We start from the raw sequence: 15,156 nt of genomic DNA on the forward strand, positions 1-15,156 counted from the left end.
TTAAAAGGGAGTTTTTCCTTCCCACTGTCGCCAAGTGCTTGCTCACAGGGGGTCGTTTTGACTGTTGGGGTTTTTCTGTAATTACTGTATGGCCTTGCCTTACAATATAAAGCGCCTTGGGGCAACTGTTTGTTGTGATTTGGCGCTATGTAAATAAAATTAATTTGATTTGATTTGATTTCACTCTCTCTTTGGTGTTGTGCTGTTTTTGCGTTTGCTCAGAGTGATATCACCTGCCAAGAAATGGCAAGTTTTATTTATTTATTTTTTGGAAATGCATCTGCTGACTCACCGAGTGAGGCTTAATTAGCAATGACGTATGTCAGCGATCACTGATTGCGATCGCATTTGCGCAGATAGAGTTACAATCAGGAATATTTTAATGTTGTGTTGGTGAACGCTACATGTCCTTGAAGCTACGTCACTTTATGCAGTCACAGTTGTCCGTAGTTTGGATGCTGATGTGTCAGAATGCATTTTTGACATATTTCCGAGTCAAATTCATCATCTGTTTTCTTGTTGGGCAAAAAAAAAATGTTAAAAGGAACCCCGACTATAACATCAAATTTGTCAAAAAATTGAAACACTGACGTCTGATATTATAATATATAGTTAGAAGTGCATAAACAAGTCTTGAATGATATAAAATAGCGTTTATTTATCACGTATTTAAATACAACGCGGCTGCCATGTTTTTGCCTGCGCAATGCATTCTGGGGGTGATGACGTGGAAAGGTTTCTGAAATCTTTCATGCAAGCGGAAACAGTGTTAAAGCTAGTTCTTCTACCGAGATAAAACGCCACATTGCGCGGCTTTTGGATGCAATTTTCAGTCTAAGGGCAACAAAGAAAGCGAGGTAAGCCTTTATTGCTTTCCAAAAGAAAGAAAGTTAAGGAAAAAGTGGGAGGATGCTTGTGGAAGAGTGCAGTTGCCGAAAGACCCGCGGCTGTGCTCACGTCACTTCAGTGCGGATGCATTTGAGGCTTTTCATCGACCTCAGCTAATGAGGGAGCTTGTTGGTGTTTCTGGATACAAACGATGTCTTAAACCAGATGCAGTGCCCATCATATTTCCCCACAAGAAGAAAAATCGTCCACGAGTAACTAGTGAAAATAGGACTAAAACATGCGAAAGAGCAGCAGACGCTCCGTTTCTCTGTCGGCATCGGCAAGCAGCCCCCACACAAACACCACCTACAATGGCCAACTGTTGCTTGATCAGAGCGCTGATCTTCATTTCTGACAGTATTTTCAAAGTTCTCTTCCTCACACTGCAAATCACGCTCTGGTTCGAACGGAAAAGGGTGAACAGAGGAGCTCATCGTTGCTAATCGCCGCTCGTTGTAATGTAAACACGGGAAGCTCTGCCCCCGTTTGACGTCACTACCCAGAATGCATTGTTACAAACAACAGTGGCGACCTACGTAGAAATAAAGTTTCTTAAAATATCATAAAACTTTACATTATTTTTGCAAATTTTGTCCCATAGTTATGTTACTAATATCACAACAAGTCATATAGAATAAACGTATTTATAGTTGGGGTTCCTTTTAAACAACATCATTAAAAGTTGTTGAGTTGAGATTATTGGAAAGTGACCAAATCTGGAGGACAAATCAAACAGCCACATGTTATTCCCTCTCACAAGAATTCCTTTATCCCTCTTAGCTCTGTGTGACATCATAAGGCAAGAATGGGGTGGGGGGGCGGAGATCATCATACATCTCCTGGCACACTACTTTTGGAAATGTCTTATGCTCAAACACATGAGCTCTGCCCTTCTCTGTTGGGTGGCACATGTAATCATGGCTCCTTAGTTTGTACATCCCCTGGCAAAAATTATGGAATCACCGGCCTCAGAGGATGTTCATTCAGTTGTTTAATTTTGTAGAAAAAAAGCAGATCACAGACATGACACAAAACTAAAGTCATTTCAAATGGCAACTTTCTGGCTTTAAGAAACACTATAAGAAATCAAGCAAAAAAAGATTGTGGCAGTCAGTAACGGTTACTTTTTTAGACCAAGCAGAGGAAAAAAATATGGAATCACTCAATTCTGAGGAATAAATTATGGAATCACCCTGTAAATTTTCATCCCCAAAACTAACACCTGCATCAAATCAGATCTGCTCGTTAGTCTGCATCTAAAAAGGAGTGATCACACCTTGGAGAGCTGTTGCACCAAGTGGACTGACATGAATCATGGCTCCAACACGAGAGACGTCAATTGAAACAAAGGAGAGGATTATCAAACTCTTAAAAGAGGGTAAATCATCACGCAATGTTGCAAAAGATGTTGGTTGTTCACAGTCAGTTGTGTCTAAACTCTGGACCAAATACAAACATGGGAAGGTTGTTAAAGGCAAACATACTGGTAGACCAAGGAAGACATCAAAGCGTCAAGACAGAAAACTTAAAGCAATATGTCTCAAAAATCGAAAAATGCACAACAAAACAAATGAACGAATGGGAGGAAACTGGAGTCAACGTCTGTCACCGAACTGTAAGAAACTTCCTAAAGGAAATGGGATTTACATACAGAAAAGCTAAACGAAAGCCATCATTAACACCTAAACAGAAAAAAAACAAGGTTACAATGGGCTAAGGAAAAGCAATCGTGGACTGTGGATGACTGGATGAAAGTCATATTCAGTGATGAATCTCGAATCTGCATTGGGCAAGGTGATGATGCTGGAACTTTTGGTTGGTGCTGTTCCAGTGGGATTTATAAAGATGACTGCCTGAAGAGAACATGTAAATTTCCACAGTCGATATGGGGCTGCATGTCAGGTAAAGGCACTGGGGAGATGGCTGTCATTACATCATCAATAAATGCACAAGTTTATGTTGATATTTTGGACAATTGAAAGGATGTTTGGGGATGATGAAATCATTTTTCAAGATGATAATGCATCTTGCCATAGAGCAAAAACTGTGAAAACATTCCTTGCAAAAAGACACATAGGGTCAATGTCATGGGATAGGGTCAATATCAACGAGCAGATGTGATTTGATGCAGGTGTTAGTTTTGGGGATGGAAATTTACAGGGTGATTCCATATTTTTTTCCTCAGAATTGAGTGATTCCATATTTTTTTCCTCTGCTTGGTCTAAAAAAGTACAGTTACTGACTGCCACAATTTTTTTTCCTGATTTCTTATAGTGTTTCTTAAAGCCAGAAAGTTGCCATTTGAAATGACTTTAGTTTTGTGTCATGTCTGTGATCTGCTTTTTTTTCTACAAAATTAAACAACTGAATAAACATCCTCCGAGGCCGGTGATTCCATAATTTTTGCCAGGAGTTGTATATGAATGAATGAGCCTGTTTACAGTCATGAACACATGCACAAACCCAAATGTGCCTGTTCATGGGGTAGGACATGACTGGTTCCCAACCTGAGGTTTGGACCTTACTTGAGGTGACTTAATGTTTTGGTTTGGTACTGTATCAAGTCAGATCGGTGCTGGGAGCATGTGAAAATAAGCAACATTTACAACAGGAAGTTTTATAAAGTCAGAGTTTGTTGTCCTTCACCCTCTAGTTGTTAAGGAGAAAAACTGTCAAATCAGGACTGTCTGAAAGAATTTTTCTGCAGCAGATACGATCAAATCAGTTTTATTTATATAGGGCCAAATCACAACAAACAGTTGCCCCAAGGCGCTTTATATTGTAAGGCAAAGCCATACAATAATTACGGAAAAACCCCAACGGACAAAACGACCCCCTGTGAGCAAGCACTTGGCGACAGTGGGAAGGAAAAACTCCCTTTTAACAGGAAGAAACCTCCAGCAGAACCAGGCTCAGGGAGGGGCAGTCTTCTTTTTTATAGAACAGACTCTTTTTCCAGGCTATGTGAAGATCTTCTAAATTAGTGAGACGCCATTTCCTCTCCAATTTACAGGTTATCTGCTTTAAGCTGCGAGTTTGTGAGTTATACCACGGAGTCAGGCACTTCTGATTTAAGGCTCTCTTTTTCAGAGGAGCTACAGCATCCAAAGTTGTCCTCAATGAGGATATAAAACTATTGATGAGATAATCTATCTCACTCAGAGTTTAGGTAGCTACTCTGCCCTGTGTTGGTATATGGCATTGGAGAACATAAAGAAGGAATCATATCCTTAAACCTAGTTACAGCGCTTTCTGAAAGACTTCTACTGTAATGAAACTTATTCCCCACTGCTGGGTAGTCCATCAGAGTAAATGTAAATGTTATTAAGAAATGATCAGACAGAAGGGAGTTTTCAGGGAATACTGTTAAGTCTTCAATTTCCATACCATAAGTCAGAACAAGATCTAAGGTATGATTAAAGTGGTGGGTGGACTCATTTACATTTTGAGCAAAGCCAGTCGAGTCTAACAATAGATTAAATGCAGTGTTGAGGCTGTCATTCTCAGCATCTGTGTGGATGTTAAAATCGCCCACTATAATTATCTTATCTGAGCTAAGCACTAAATCAGACAAAAGGTCCGAAAATTCACAGAGAAACTCACAGTAACGACCAGGTAGACGATAGATAACAAATAAAACTGGCTTTTGGGACTTCCAATTTAGATGGACAAGACTAAGAGACAAGCTTTCAAAAGAATTAAAGCTCACGATGTGCTGGTTCTGTTTGTCAGGGTACACCAGAGACACATCTTTCCTGGAGATGGTGGTGGATATCATTCAGGAGCTGAAGCGAGCCAACCCCAACCTGGTCTACGGTAAATATTCAGTCCAAACGCACGCTGTAGGGTTTACGTCAGTCTGTAAATAATTTCTTAAATCAGAGCATGTGGAAGGGATGAAGGGACAGACAAAATGAATGGAGCAAAAGAAGAAGAAAAACAAAACACAAAACATAGCTTTCCTGCAAGAAGTTTTTTTTTAAACTGGCCATGATGATGAATGCAGTCCTGGTTGGTTTTTAGTAAACTGTAACAAAGACATTGTTTGTTTTTGGGAGAGCTCTGTTGTGCAAATCACGTTAAACATTTGTCAGTGTGATGTTGTTTCCTTGTTGCTGGATGAGGGGTAATTAAGTTAAATCATTTAACACAAAGCTGCAACATGACAAAATATGAAATGGTCTGAACCTGTTACACTGTAACACTGTGTTTAGTGGTTATTTTTGTCTTGATGCTCCACAACAACCCAGTAGGTGACCATGTCACAAAACCAAACATTCAGTCCTGCTCATCTCCATCGACTGGATGGATTAAAAATTCCTTTTCCGGGCCCGAGTGTAGTGGCAGGTTGCCTTTAAACCCCCGACCGATGTAATCATGGCACCATAATTAGATATTTGGAATCAGTTTGTTGGTTTTTAGATCAGCTGGACCAAAGGAATGGTGCACTTATGCTGTGGGTCATCTGTCCGTTGATGGCAGTGTGTGTAATCATCTTCTCTGAAGCCACTGGACCAATGAAGCTGAAATTTGTGTGCATGTTCTTGTTAACGAGGACACCAAAGTTTGCTTGAGACGTTCCAGTCCAATTTCAGATATGGCTGCCATCTTGAAAATCACATATGTAGCCATTTGTCAGCCATTTGTGCAGCAGTTGAGCTAAAATTTGCTACATGGGTAGCAATCAGCAATCCTAAAAACATGTCTGACAGGTTTTCCAAAAGTTTCAATTTTGACCTTGATGTGACCCCTAGACTTTGATCACGCCCATTTTTCCAGTTGTCACTTTAAAACATCATCTTCTCAAAAAAAAACAGTGAAGTTGAAACTTGGTGTGCACGTTCCCACCCTTGAGGACACCAAAGTTTGGTCAAGGCATTACGATCTGATTACAAATATGGCTGCTGTGGTGGCCATATTAAAAATGCCACCTAGAGCCATTGGCCAGCAGTTTTTAAGACACTGAGTTGGAATTTAGTTCAAGTGTAGCTAGTAGGTAGCTCCAAAACATATCTGATGGGTTTTTAAGATTTTGTTTAAGTTTGACTTTGATACAATCATTGGAGTTTGGCCATGCCAACTTTTCTATCTGAAACTGTGATGTCTTGTATCATCCAGATGAGCTACAGTGCCCATGGAACTATTTTTTTTAAGCGTTGTACCCAACAACTACAGTTCTTACTTGTACCACTCATTCGCCTGTCAGTCAGTCCTACAAAGTCTGATTATCATATCATCTTCAAACTGTACATTTTATTTTCTTCACATTAACTTTTTACATGCACCAAATAATGTTTTGACGCTGAAACTGTTGTTCTGTGAAGCTGATTACATTTATATACTTTTTTCTTTTTACTAGTTGAGCAGATCCTGTAACTTGTACTTTAGTACAACTTGCACACTGAAAAATCACCTTCTTCTTCTTCATCTTCATTGTCGTCTTCTTCATCAGAAAATTAACAGCTATTAATATGGGGCTTACCCAGGAATCATTGTTCTTGACAAGCTCCAATAATAAAAATACACAACAACGACACATGAAAAAAAAAAAAAAATCAAATGGACTCATATTTTTACTGTTTCCAACAGAGTCAGCAGTCTGTGTTAAATAATATACAATATGTTGTCTGCTGCATCCCCCCATATTTTTGGAATTAAAAAGTCCTCATGGCACACACCACAACCTGAGGGCTTTTTGCAAAAATCCAGAGTTTACTTCCGCATCCAGGTCCATCTTCCTGCTGATGAATAACATCCAATATGTTTTCCACCACCATTATTTTTGAAATATAAAAAACCTTAACAGCACATGCTGTGGTGTGCACATGTGCTACAGAGTTACTGTCAGTTGTTAAACTTGTCCCCAGTTCCACATACAGAAAAAAACTGCAATTTATACTCTGGAAAATACAGTAACAGAAATCAATAGTGAGACTCCTGATGACCGCCTCTGGACCTGTGTGTGTTACAAACGGTGTTCCTCAGGAATTTGTGTTGGGCCCTGTGCTGTTGGTGTTCCACATTCGTGTTGCGAACATAATTAGTTCATGCTTGAGGACATGCGCGTCTGCATCGACTCGTGCGTGTCTGAAAGTATTTTTTTGTATTATTTAAGGTTTTTGATCATGTCAGACTTTGTTTTTATGCCTCCTGTCAGTGTTGTATTTTAATATTGATTGTTGCAGGTTTGTGTAGGCCGTCTGACTCTGTGTTTTTTCTTTCAGTTTGTGACCCGGTCCTCGGTGATCACGGTTCTATGGTGAGATTCGTGACATGTTTGTATTGTATTTTTACAGCTGTGCTTGCGTCTGCCTCTCCATCTCACGTGTTTGTACTAAGGCTTCTTTCCGTATTAGATTTGAAACATGATTTAATGTTTGTGCCTTCTGTGGCTATAAAACGGTCAAAGTGTTTGTTTGGGAGACTCCTTCCCAAACGCAGGTGAATTACTGTAATCTCCCAGAACACAGCTCATGGTTTAGAAATGCACATTGAGAGCTTCAGCTCATATTCTTACACAGCTGAGCTGCTGTCACAAGGAAATTTAATTCAAGTAAATTTTGAGGCGCATGTTTCAAATTCACACTCAAATTTTATGTCCACGAAGTTTTGTGGCTGTTTCAGACTCAAATTAGAAAAAGCAACTTTATTTTATATAGCTGAGGTCTAAAGCACTGAATGACCTCTTCTAGATCATGCCGGCATTTTTGGCAAAAAAAGATGCAGGTATCCAGTCAAATATGTTGAGGAGATATCACAAAGATAACTTATTGAATAAAAACCTGTTTACATTCCAGTGCTCTTAACTGATTTCTTATTTATTATTAATTATTTGTGGCTGTTGGCACTTGGACTTGAGTTCTGGTGTTATTCTGAAACCTCTCCCTTTTTCACAGTTTTTTTTTTTAATGGGTACATTCAGGGAGTGCCAACATATTTTCTTATGTCTTAATGCAATGTGAATGTTGAATAGAGGATTAATTAGACTAAAGGTGGCAGTGTCTAATTATCTGTTAGAGGTGAGAATTAATTCACATGAATTGGTTGTTTGAAAATATTTTTCCCCCCTAAAAAATGGTTAAAAATGATAAAATAATGTTTAGTGTCTTGCTGTGCGCTCAATGTTGCGTGTGTCTCCTTCCACAGTACGTTCCTCAGAATCTTTACCCGGTTTATAAAAACAAAGTGGTCCCTGTTGCTGATATTATCACACCAAACCAGTTCGAGGCTGAGTGAGTACAAGTATTTATAATAATATTGATATTTTTGTCTTTCATGTAATTGAATGTTGGATTTTTTTTTTTTTTACTTATTTATTCTTTTAACTTCTGTCATTGTGTTTCTTTAATTGAGCTTTTTTTCCTTATGACTGACTATTTATGCTTCCATAACGGGAAGTTCACCCAAGAAACGAGAAGAAACCCAAGAAAGAAGAATTTCACATTTTTTATGAGGCTCTTTTATTATATCAAATGTGAATGTGCTAAATGTGGGCATACGTTTCTTTATATATTTTGAAATAAGTGCTTGAAAATTAAAATATCAAAAACTAGAAGAAAGTATAGTTGGTATAAATTAAGGTAAAATATATAAGCTACATCCTCTGGAGAGTGTGTTCCAATTATAGAAGAATCGTGTTTCTCAGCCTTCCTGAGAAAGCCTGTGCCAGGTTTCAGGAGAAGAGACTTTGACCGTTAGTCGAATCTCAGATTCAGGAGGAGCAATGTGGGTTCTGATCTGGTCATGGAACTGTGGGCCAGCTCTTGTCCTTCACAAGGACATTAGAAGGGTTTTTGGAGTATGACCAACCAGTCTACATTTATTTTATGGACTTGGAAAAGGTGTATGGCCGGGTCCCTTGAGGTATCCTGTTGGAGGTGCTGCTGGAGTACGGGGTACTGTATTCACTGCAACATTCGATCTGGTCACTATATGACCACACTCGGAGCTGTGTCCATATTCTCTGCATTGCTTTGGCCCCATTTCCGGTGCGTGCTGGACTCCTCCGGGGCCATCCCTTATCTACGGTCCTGTTTGTGATGTTCATGGACGGGATTTCAAGGCACAGTCAGGGACTGGAGGGTGTCCAGTTTGGTGACCCCACAGCTGTATTGCTGCTTTTTGCAGATGATGTGGTTCTGTTGGCTTCATCACGTGGTGACCTCCGATGCACACTGAGCAGGTTTGAGGCAGAGTGTGAAGCAACTGAGAGGAGAAGCGACACCTCCAAATCTAAGACAATGGTCCTTTGTTGGAAAACGGTGGATTGTTGCCACTGGGTCAAGGTAGAGTTACTGCCCCAAGTGGAGGAGTTGAAGAATCTCGGGGTCTTGTTCGTGGGTGGGGGTAATTTGGAGCATGAGATCGATAGGCAGATCGGGGCGGCATCTGATGTTTTACGGATGCTGTATCGTATGATCATAGTGAAGAAGGAGCTGAGACTCTCAGTTTACCGGTTCATTTACGCTCCTAAGCTCATGAGCTTTGGGTAATGACCGAAAGAATAAGATCGCGGATGCAAGCGGTGGAAATGAGATTCCTCTGTTGGGTATCTCGGCTTACACTGCTGGACAGGGTGATGAGCTCAACTTAGAAAAGAGCTGCTGCTTCTTTCTTCACATCGAAAGGAGCCAGCTGAGGTGGCTCGGGTATCTAGTGAGGCTGTGCCCTGGTCATCTCACTGGGGATGTCTTCAAGCTCGGCCAACTCGTAGGAGGTCCCGGGGAAGACCCAGGACACGCTGGAGGGATTATATTTCCCAGCTCATTTGGGAAAGCCTCAGGATCCCCCAGGAAGAGTTGCAGGACTTGACCGAGGATGGGGAAGTGTGGGATGAGCTGCTTGGTGTGCTGAGACGAGGAAGAGAGGAAAAAAAAAAAAAAAAAAAATATATATATATATATATATATATATATATACACACAACAAAAAAAAATAGCCTCGGCGGAATATGCACTCCATTAAAACAAGTGGTTTCAAACATTAGAAATTTGTGAATATAGTTTTAAGACTTGTTGAGTTTGCAGGTGACATGATGAGTATAAGAGTGCAGGATTCAGCACATGGCCTGCTTTTGTTTTAAACTAAATAAGTCCTTTCAGTGATGGCAGTGAAATCCTTACATCTCTAAACATGCCATTTTATAAGAACTAAAACTGTTGGTCTTTTTTTTTGTTTCCTTTTTTTTATAAGATGCTTATTTTAGTGACTTGTGTTTTAGGTTATTGACGGGGAAAAACATCAGCACAGAGAAGGACGCTGTGGAGGTAACAGAGCACTTCTCCAAAACAGGGTTTTTTTTTTTTTGTGATGATATTTTGGCTTGACTGATGTACCGTTGCCTCTCTGTAGGTCATGGACCTTCTCCATGCTATGGGTCCAGATACTGTGGTCATCACCTCCTCGGATCTGCCCCCAAGATTGGGAGATCGCTTCCTTGTCTCGTTGGGTAGCCAGCGCAGCGGTATGGACCTCTGTGTGTGTGATTTTGATGTCCGAACCTGACGTGTTCACAGGTTCAGACTTGAGTAGGAGCTGGAACAAACTCTTTGAGAACCCTGAAACGCTCAGGTTATTTTACAGTGGTTTAAACGGGGAAAACGACAACCAAAGTAAAGTTATAGAAATAAATAAATTGATATGATTTTAAGACTGACTTGTGAAAATAATATTTTCTGGTACCTGTTGTGCAAATTGGAACTTGAGCATTTTAACAGTTAAAAGTTCTTCAGGAAAATTATTTTCTTGAAGGATCCTTTTTCTGTATTTTGTATCTATTATATACCTTGGAGAGGCACATGTAGGAGTTTTACTGATATAATGCCAATTTGTTCACTGCTGTTCCACCTCAAGAGAAAAAAAAAACTAAATGTTTGTCCTCTCTTGTCTCTGTGCTGCTGTTCAGTTCGTCCAGATGGCAGCAGGATGACACAGAGAGTCCGAATAGAAGTTCCCAAAGTGGACGCCGTCTTTGTAGGAACTGGAGATTTGTTTGCAGCCATGTTGCTCGCATGGACGCATCTCTACCCTAATGACCTAAAGGTACAGACACAGACACACATCAAGTCGCGTGGCCTAAAGACGAGGATAAACGCTGAGTCCTAAAACGTTCTTGTGCTGTTGTTTTGCAGACGGCCTGTGAGAAGACTTTTTCAGTGATGCACCACGTTATCAAGAGGACCATATCTTACGCGCACGGTAAGAAACGCAAACCAGAGTCTTGAATTATTCTCTAATTTTGGTGCAACCACTCAGATTCATTGCAGGTAAATCAATGAATGAATAATCGCTTGGCTATTTTTGAGTCATTGAATAGTCTATAAAATGAGGGGAAATTTGTTTTGGGTTTTTGTCATTTTTTTAAATATTTTCTCAATTTGTATTATTTATCTATTTATTTTTTACATTAAGAAGCCAAGTTAGTTTTTAACAGATATCAAAATGTCATCAGTTTACCACCTTTTAAACCAGTTAATAAATGACTAACATCTGGTTTAAAACTCTTTGTGCAATAATGGAATATTTCAGATGTAAAGAAGTGTTTTGCAGAGTCCAGATAGTCTCAGTTCAGGGTGTTTTTTGGGAGGGGTGGGGGGTTGTTTAGTCTTTAAGTTTTTGTTTGTTTTTTAGTCAATATCAATGCAGGTCTTCACCTGCTATCTAGCACCACCAAGAGGAAAGTAAAAGAACATGACTGTATGACATGATTTTAGTTTTATTTATTTATTTATTTCTTCCCCCTTTAAATTTTCCTTAGTTGAATTTTGTATCACAACTTGTGACAAAAAGTGTTTTTGTTTTTATTTTAAGAAGCATGAATAAATAAACTCTTTAAAAAATGTTTTGCACGTCTGTACACCACAAGAGTGAAACATCAGGAATTGTATCCAGGCAGTTGTCTTCTTTGGAACTTTGTTTAAAAAAAATAAATAATGTTGTGTGTCATATACCAAATTGTGAACAAACATGTCTGTGCTGCACGTACGTGTAACAGCAAAATATTTCCAGGTTTTTAAGACTGCGTAATGTGATGTTGGAAATGTAGAAGTTCAGTTTATTTAGTTGTTGGTTGTGACAGTATTCCTTTCTTTCTGTCTCTCGTGCAGAGTTGGCGGGTCCCGGTCGGAGGCCCAGCCCGCCTCAGCTGGAGCTGAGGATGGTTCAAAGCAAAGCCGACATAGAAGATCCCGCCATAGTCACGGAGGCCACGGTCATATCCTAACATTAGCAGCCCCCCCCCAGACGAACTCATCCTCTTCACCCACAAACCTCTTAGATCCCGTATCTCGCTAAATCTCTCATCACTGTAAACATCAACACACCTTATCTCGCACACTCTTTAAATCCCCGAGTATTGTAAGCCCCTCCTTTTGACCTTCAACCCCTCAGTGTCTGAACCCCCCCCCCCCCCCCCCCCCCCAAACTAAAGCCCTGAGCTGTACCTGCCCCGTTTTCACAACCAGAGCCACAGATAGGTATGGTCCGGTTTGGCTGCACATGTCATGTCGCCGGGTTGAATGCAAAACAGCTTTTATTTATTTATCTTTTATTTTATTTATTTATTTTAAACTTCAAAATAGAAATAAAAAAAAAATTCAGGTCACACTGAATACAGATTTCAGAAAAAGCTTCCAAAACCAAGCATGAGTTCATAATTTTAATTTATTTATTTGAGATTGTACCTGAACAGAAGGGTACCAACAAATACATAAATATATATTTACATCTGTTGTAAATGGTAAATGGACTGCATTTATATAGCACTTTTCCATCTGCATCAGACGCTCAAAGCGCTTACAAATAATGCCTCTCATTCACCCCGATGTGAGGCTGCTGCCATGCAAGACGCTTACAAACCGGGAGCATGTTAATCAGTATTAAAAAAAAAAAAAAAAAATCCTCTCAACAGTCAACAGCCAAAAAAAGACCCAAAACCAAGAGAACTCGGTCTCACACACAGACTTTAATTCTTATTTTAAGACACACATATATTTTACAAATGTAACAGCACTTATGTTTATTTACTCAAAGAACAAGTGACAGAACTCTCTTACAGTAGTGTTCAGAATAATAGTAGTGCTATGTGACTAAAAAGATTAATCCAGGTTTTGAGTATATTTCTTATTGTTACATGGGAAACAAGGTACCAGTAGATTCTCACAAATCCAACAAGACCAAGCATTCATGATTTGCACACTCTTAAGGCTATGAAATTGGGCTATTAGTAAAAAAAAAAAGTAGAAAAGGGGGTGTTCACAATAATAGTAGTGTGGCATTCAGTCAGTGAGTTCATCAATTTTGTGGAACAAACAGGTGTGAATCAGGTGTCCCCTATTTAAGGATGAAGCCAACACCTGTTGAACATGCTTTTCTCTTTGAAAGCCTGAGGAAAATAGGACGTTCAAGACATTGTTCAGAAGAACAGCCTAGTTTGATTAAAAAGTTGATTGGAGAGGGAAAAACTTATACGCAGGTGCAAAAAATTATAGACTGTTCATCTACAATGATCTCCAATGCTTTAAAATGGACAAAAAAAAAACAGAAGTGTGGAAGAAAACGGAAAACAACCATCAAAATGGATAGAAGAATAACCAGAATGGCAAAGGCTCACCCACTGATCAGCTCCAGGATGATCAAAGACAGTCTGGAGTTACATGTAAGTGCGGTGACAGTTAGAAGAGGCCTGTGTGAAGCTCATTTATTTGCAAGAATCCCCCACAAAGTCTCTCTGTTAAATAAGGCGTGCAGAAGAGGTTACAATTTGCCAAAGAACACATCAACTGGCCTAAAGAGAAATGGAGGAATATTTTGTGGACTGGTGAGAGTAAAATTGTTCTTTTTGGGTCCAAGGGCCGCAGACAGTTTGTGAGACGACCCCCAAACTCTGAATTCAAGCCACAGTTCACAGTGAAGCATGGTGGTGCAAGCATCATGATATGGGCATGTTTCTCCTTCTATGGTTTTGGGCCTATATATCGCATACCAGGTATCATGGATCAGTTTGGATTGAAATTGGTGTTTCAACAAGACAATGACCCCAAGCACACTAGTAAATGAGCAAAACCTTGGTTCCAAACCAACAAAATTAATGCCTCGCAGATGTGAACAAATCATGAAAAACTGTGGTTATACAACTAAATACTAGTTTAGTGATTCACAGGATTGCTAAAAAAGCAGTTTGAACATAAGTTTTGAGTTTGTAGCATTAACAGCAGATGCTACTATTATTGTGAACACCCCCTTTTCTACTTTTTTTTACTAATAGCCCAGTTTCATAGCCTTAAGAGTGCATATCATGAATGCTTGGTCTTGTTGGATTTGTGAGAATCTACTGAATCTACTGGTACCTTGTTTCCCATGTAACAATAAGAAATATACTCAAAACCTGGATTAATCTTTTTAGTCACATAGCACTATTATTCTGAACACTACTGTATGTGCCAGAAGAAAATATTTAAATAAAATCTCATGCAGAGATTTAAAATTTTAAAGCTGTTATATTTGGGCTCGTCTTACTGCAGTATTTTAGAGTTCACATTCTGGTCATAAAGCTTTGTTTGTTTGTTTGTTTTCTTTGTTTGTTTTTTGTTTTTGCGGGGTGGGGAGTGAGGTGGTTCTCTTGGTCTGATACGATGGGAGTTTCTTAGATCCACTATGGTGTTCGACATGTTGAGGAACCAATACCTCAGGCAGTAGAATAGAACCGATCCAGAGCTTTCAAAACCATTTGAAATTTGTAGCTTAACCAGGATCCAAGTTGGACCAGATTATAGTTCCAAGAAACTGAGAAGAACTGTGAAGACCTTTTAGTTTATTTATTTGTGAGGGGACAGTACAAGTTCATGTACATCGCCTTACAGTGATGTGAACAGACCAGATTATAGCCGTCGGCTCATTTCCATCTGATGTCTCTGGTAGATGTTCTACAGCATGTTTTTGATTGTGGGAGGAAACCGAAGTGCCGGGAGGAAACTCACAGACACGGAGAGAACACGCAAACTCCACAGAGAAAGGGCGGGAAGCGACCCCACAACCTTCTTGCTTTGAGGCATCAGTGCTAACCACTTAGCCACTGTGCCGCCATTAGCCAGATACCTCTCTCAGACATGAACTTCATGCTTTCAGGGTTGTTGTTGTGCTTTTGTTTTTGTTTTGTTTTTTATGCACTTTGCCTCCATGGTGATTATGTTGAAGTTTTACCTCAAGAGGCACATGAATCGTCTCACCACCTCAGACTTTATAAACCACAAGTTACAACATGCGACCCTA

At 39.7% G+C, this 15,156-nt stretch overlaps 1 protein-coding gene across 1 annotated transcript in view; it reads left to right on the plus strand.

Moving 5' to 3' along the window:
- Positions 1–12,128, plus strand: part of pdxkb (pyridoxal (pyridoxine, vitamin B6) kinase b) — a 37,793-nt gene extending 25,665 nt beyond the window's left edge. Inside the window, exons 4-11 of the mRNA XM_034184434.1 lie at positions 4,621–4,704; positions 7,113–7,147; positions 8,035–8,120; positions 10,109–10,154; positions 10,240–10,351; positions 10,793–10,929; positions 11,019–11,085; positions 11,994–12,128. Of these exons, the coding sequence (XP_034040325.1) occupies positions 4,621–4,704; positions 7,113–7,147; positions 8,035–8,120; positions 10,109–10,154; positions 10,240–10,351; positions 10,793–10,929; positions 11,019–11,085; positions 11,994–12,109 (683 nt within the window). The 3' untranslated portion in view covers positions 12,110–12,128. The remainder of the gene's footprint in view (positions 1–4,620; positions 4,705–7,112; positions 7,148–8,034; positions 8,121–10,108; positions 10,155–10,239; positions 10,352–10,792; positions 10,930–11,018; positions 11,086–11,993) is intronic.
- Positions 12,129–15,156: the final 3,028 nt, after the last annotated feature.

Source organism: Thalassophryne amazonica, chromosome 13 (genome assembly GCF_902500255.1).
Source record: "Thalassophryne amazonica chromosome 13, fThaAma1.1, whole genome shotgun sequence".
Lineage (NCBI taxonomy): Eukaryota > Metazoa > Chordata > Actinopteri > Batrachoidiformes > Batrachoididae > Thalassophryne > Thalassophryne amazonica.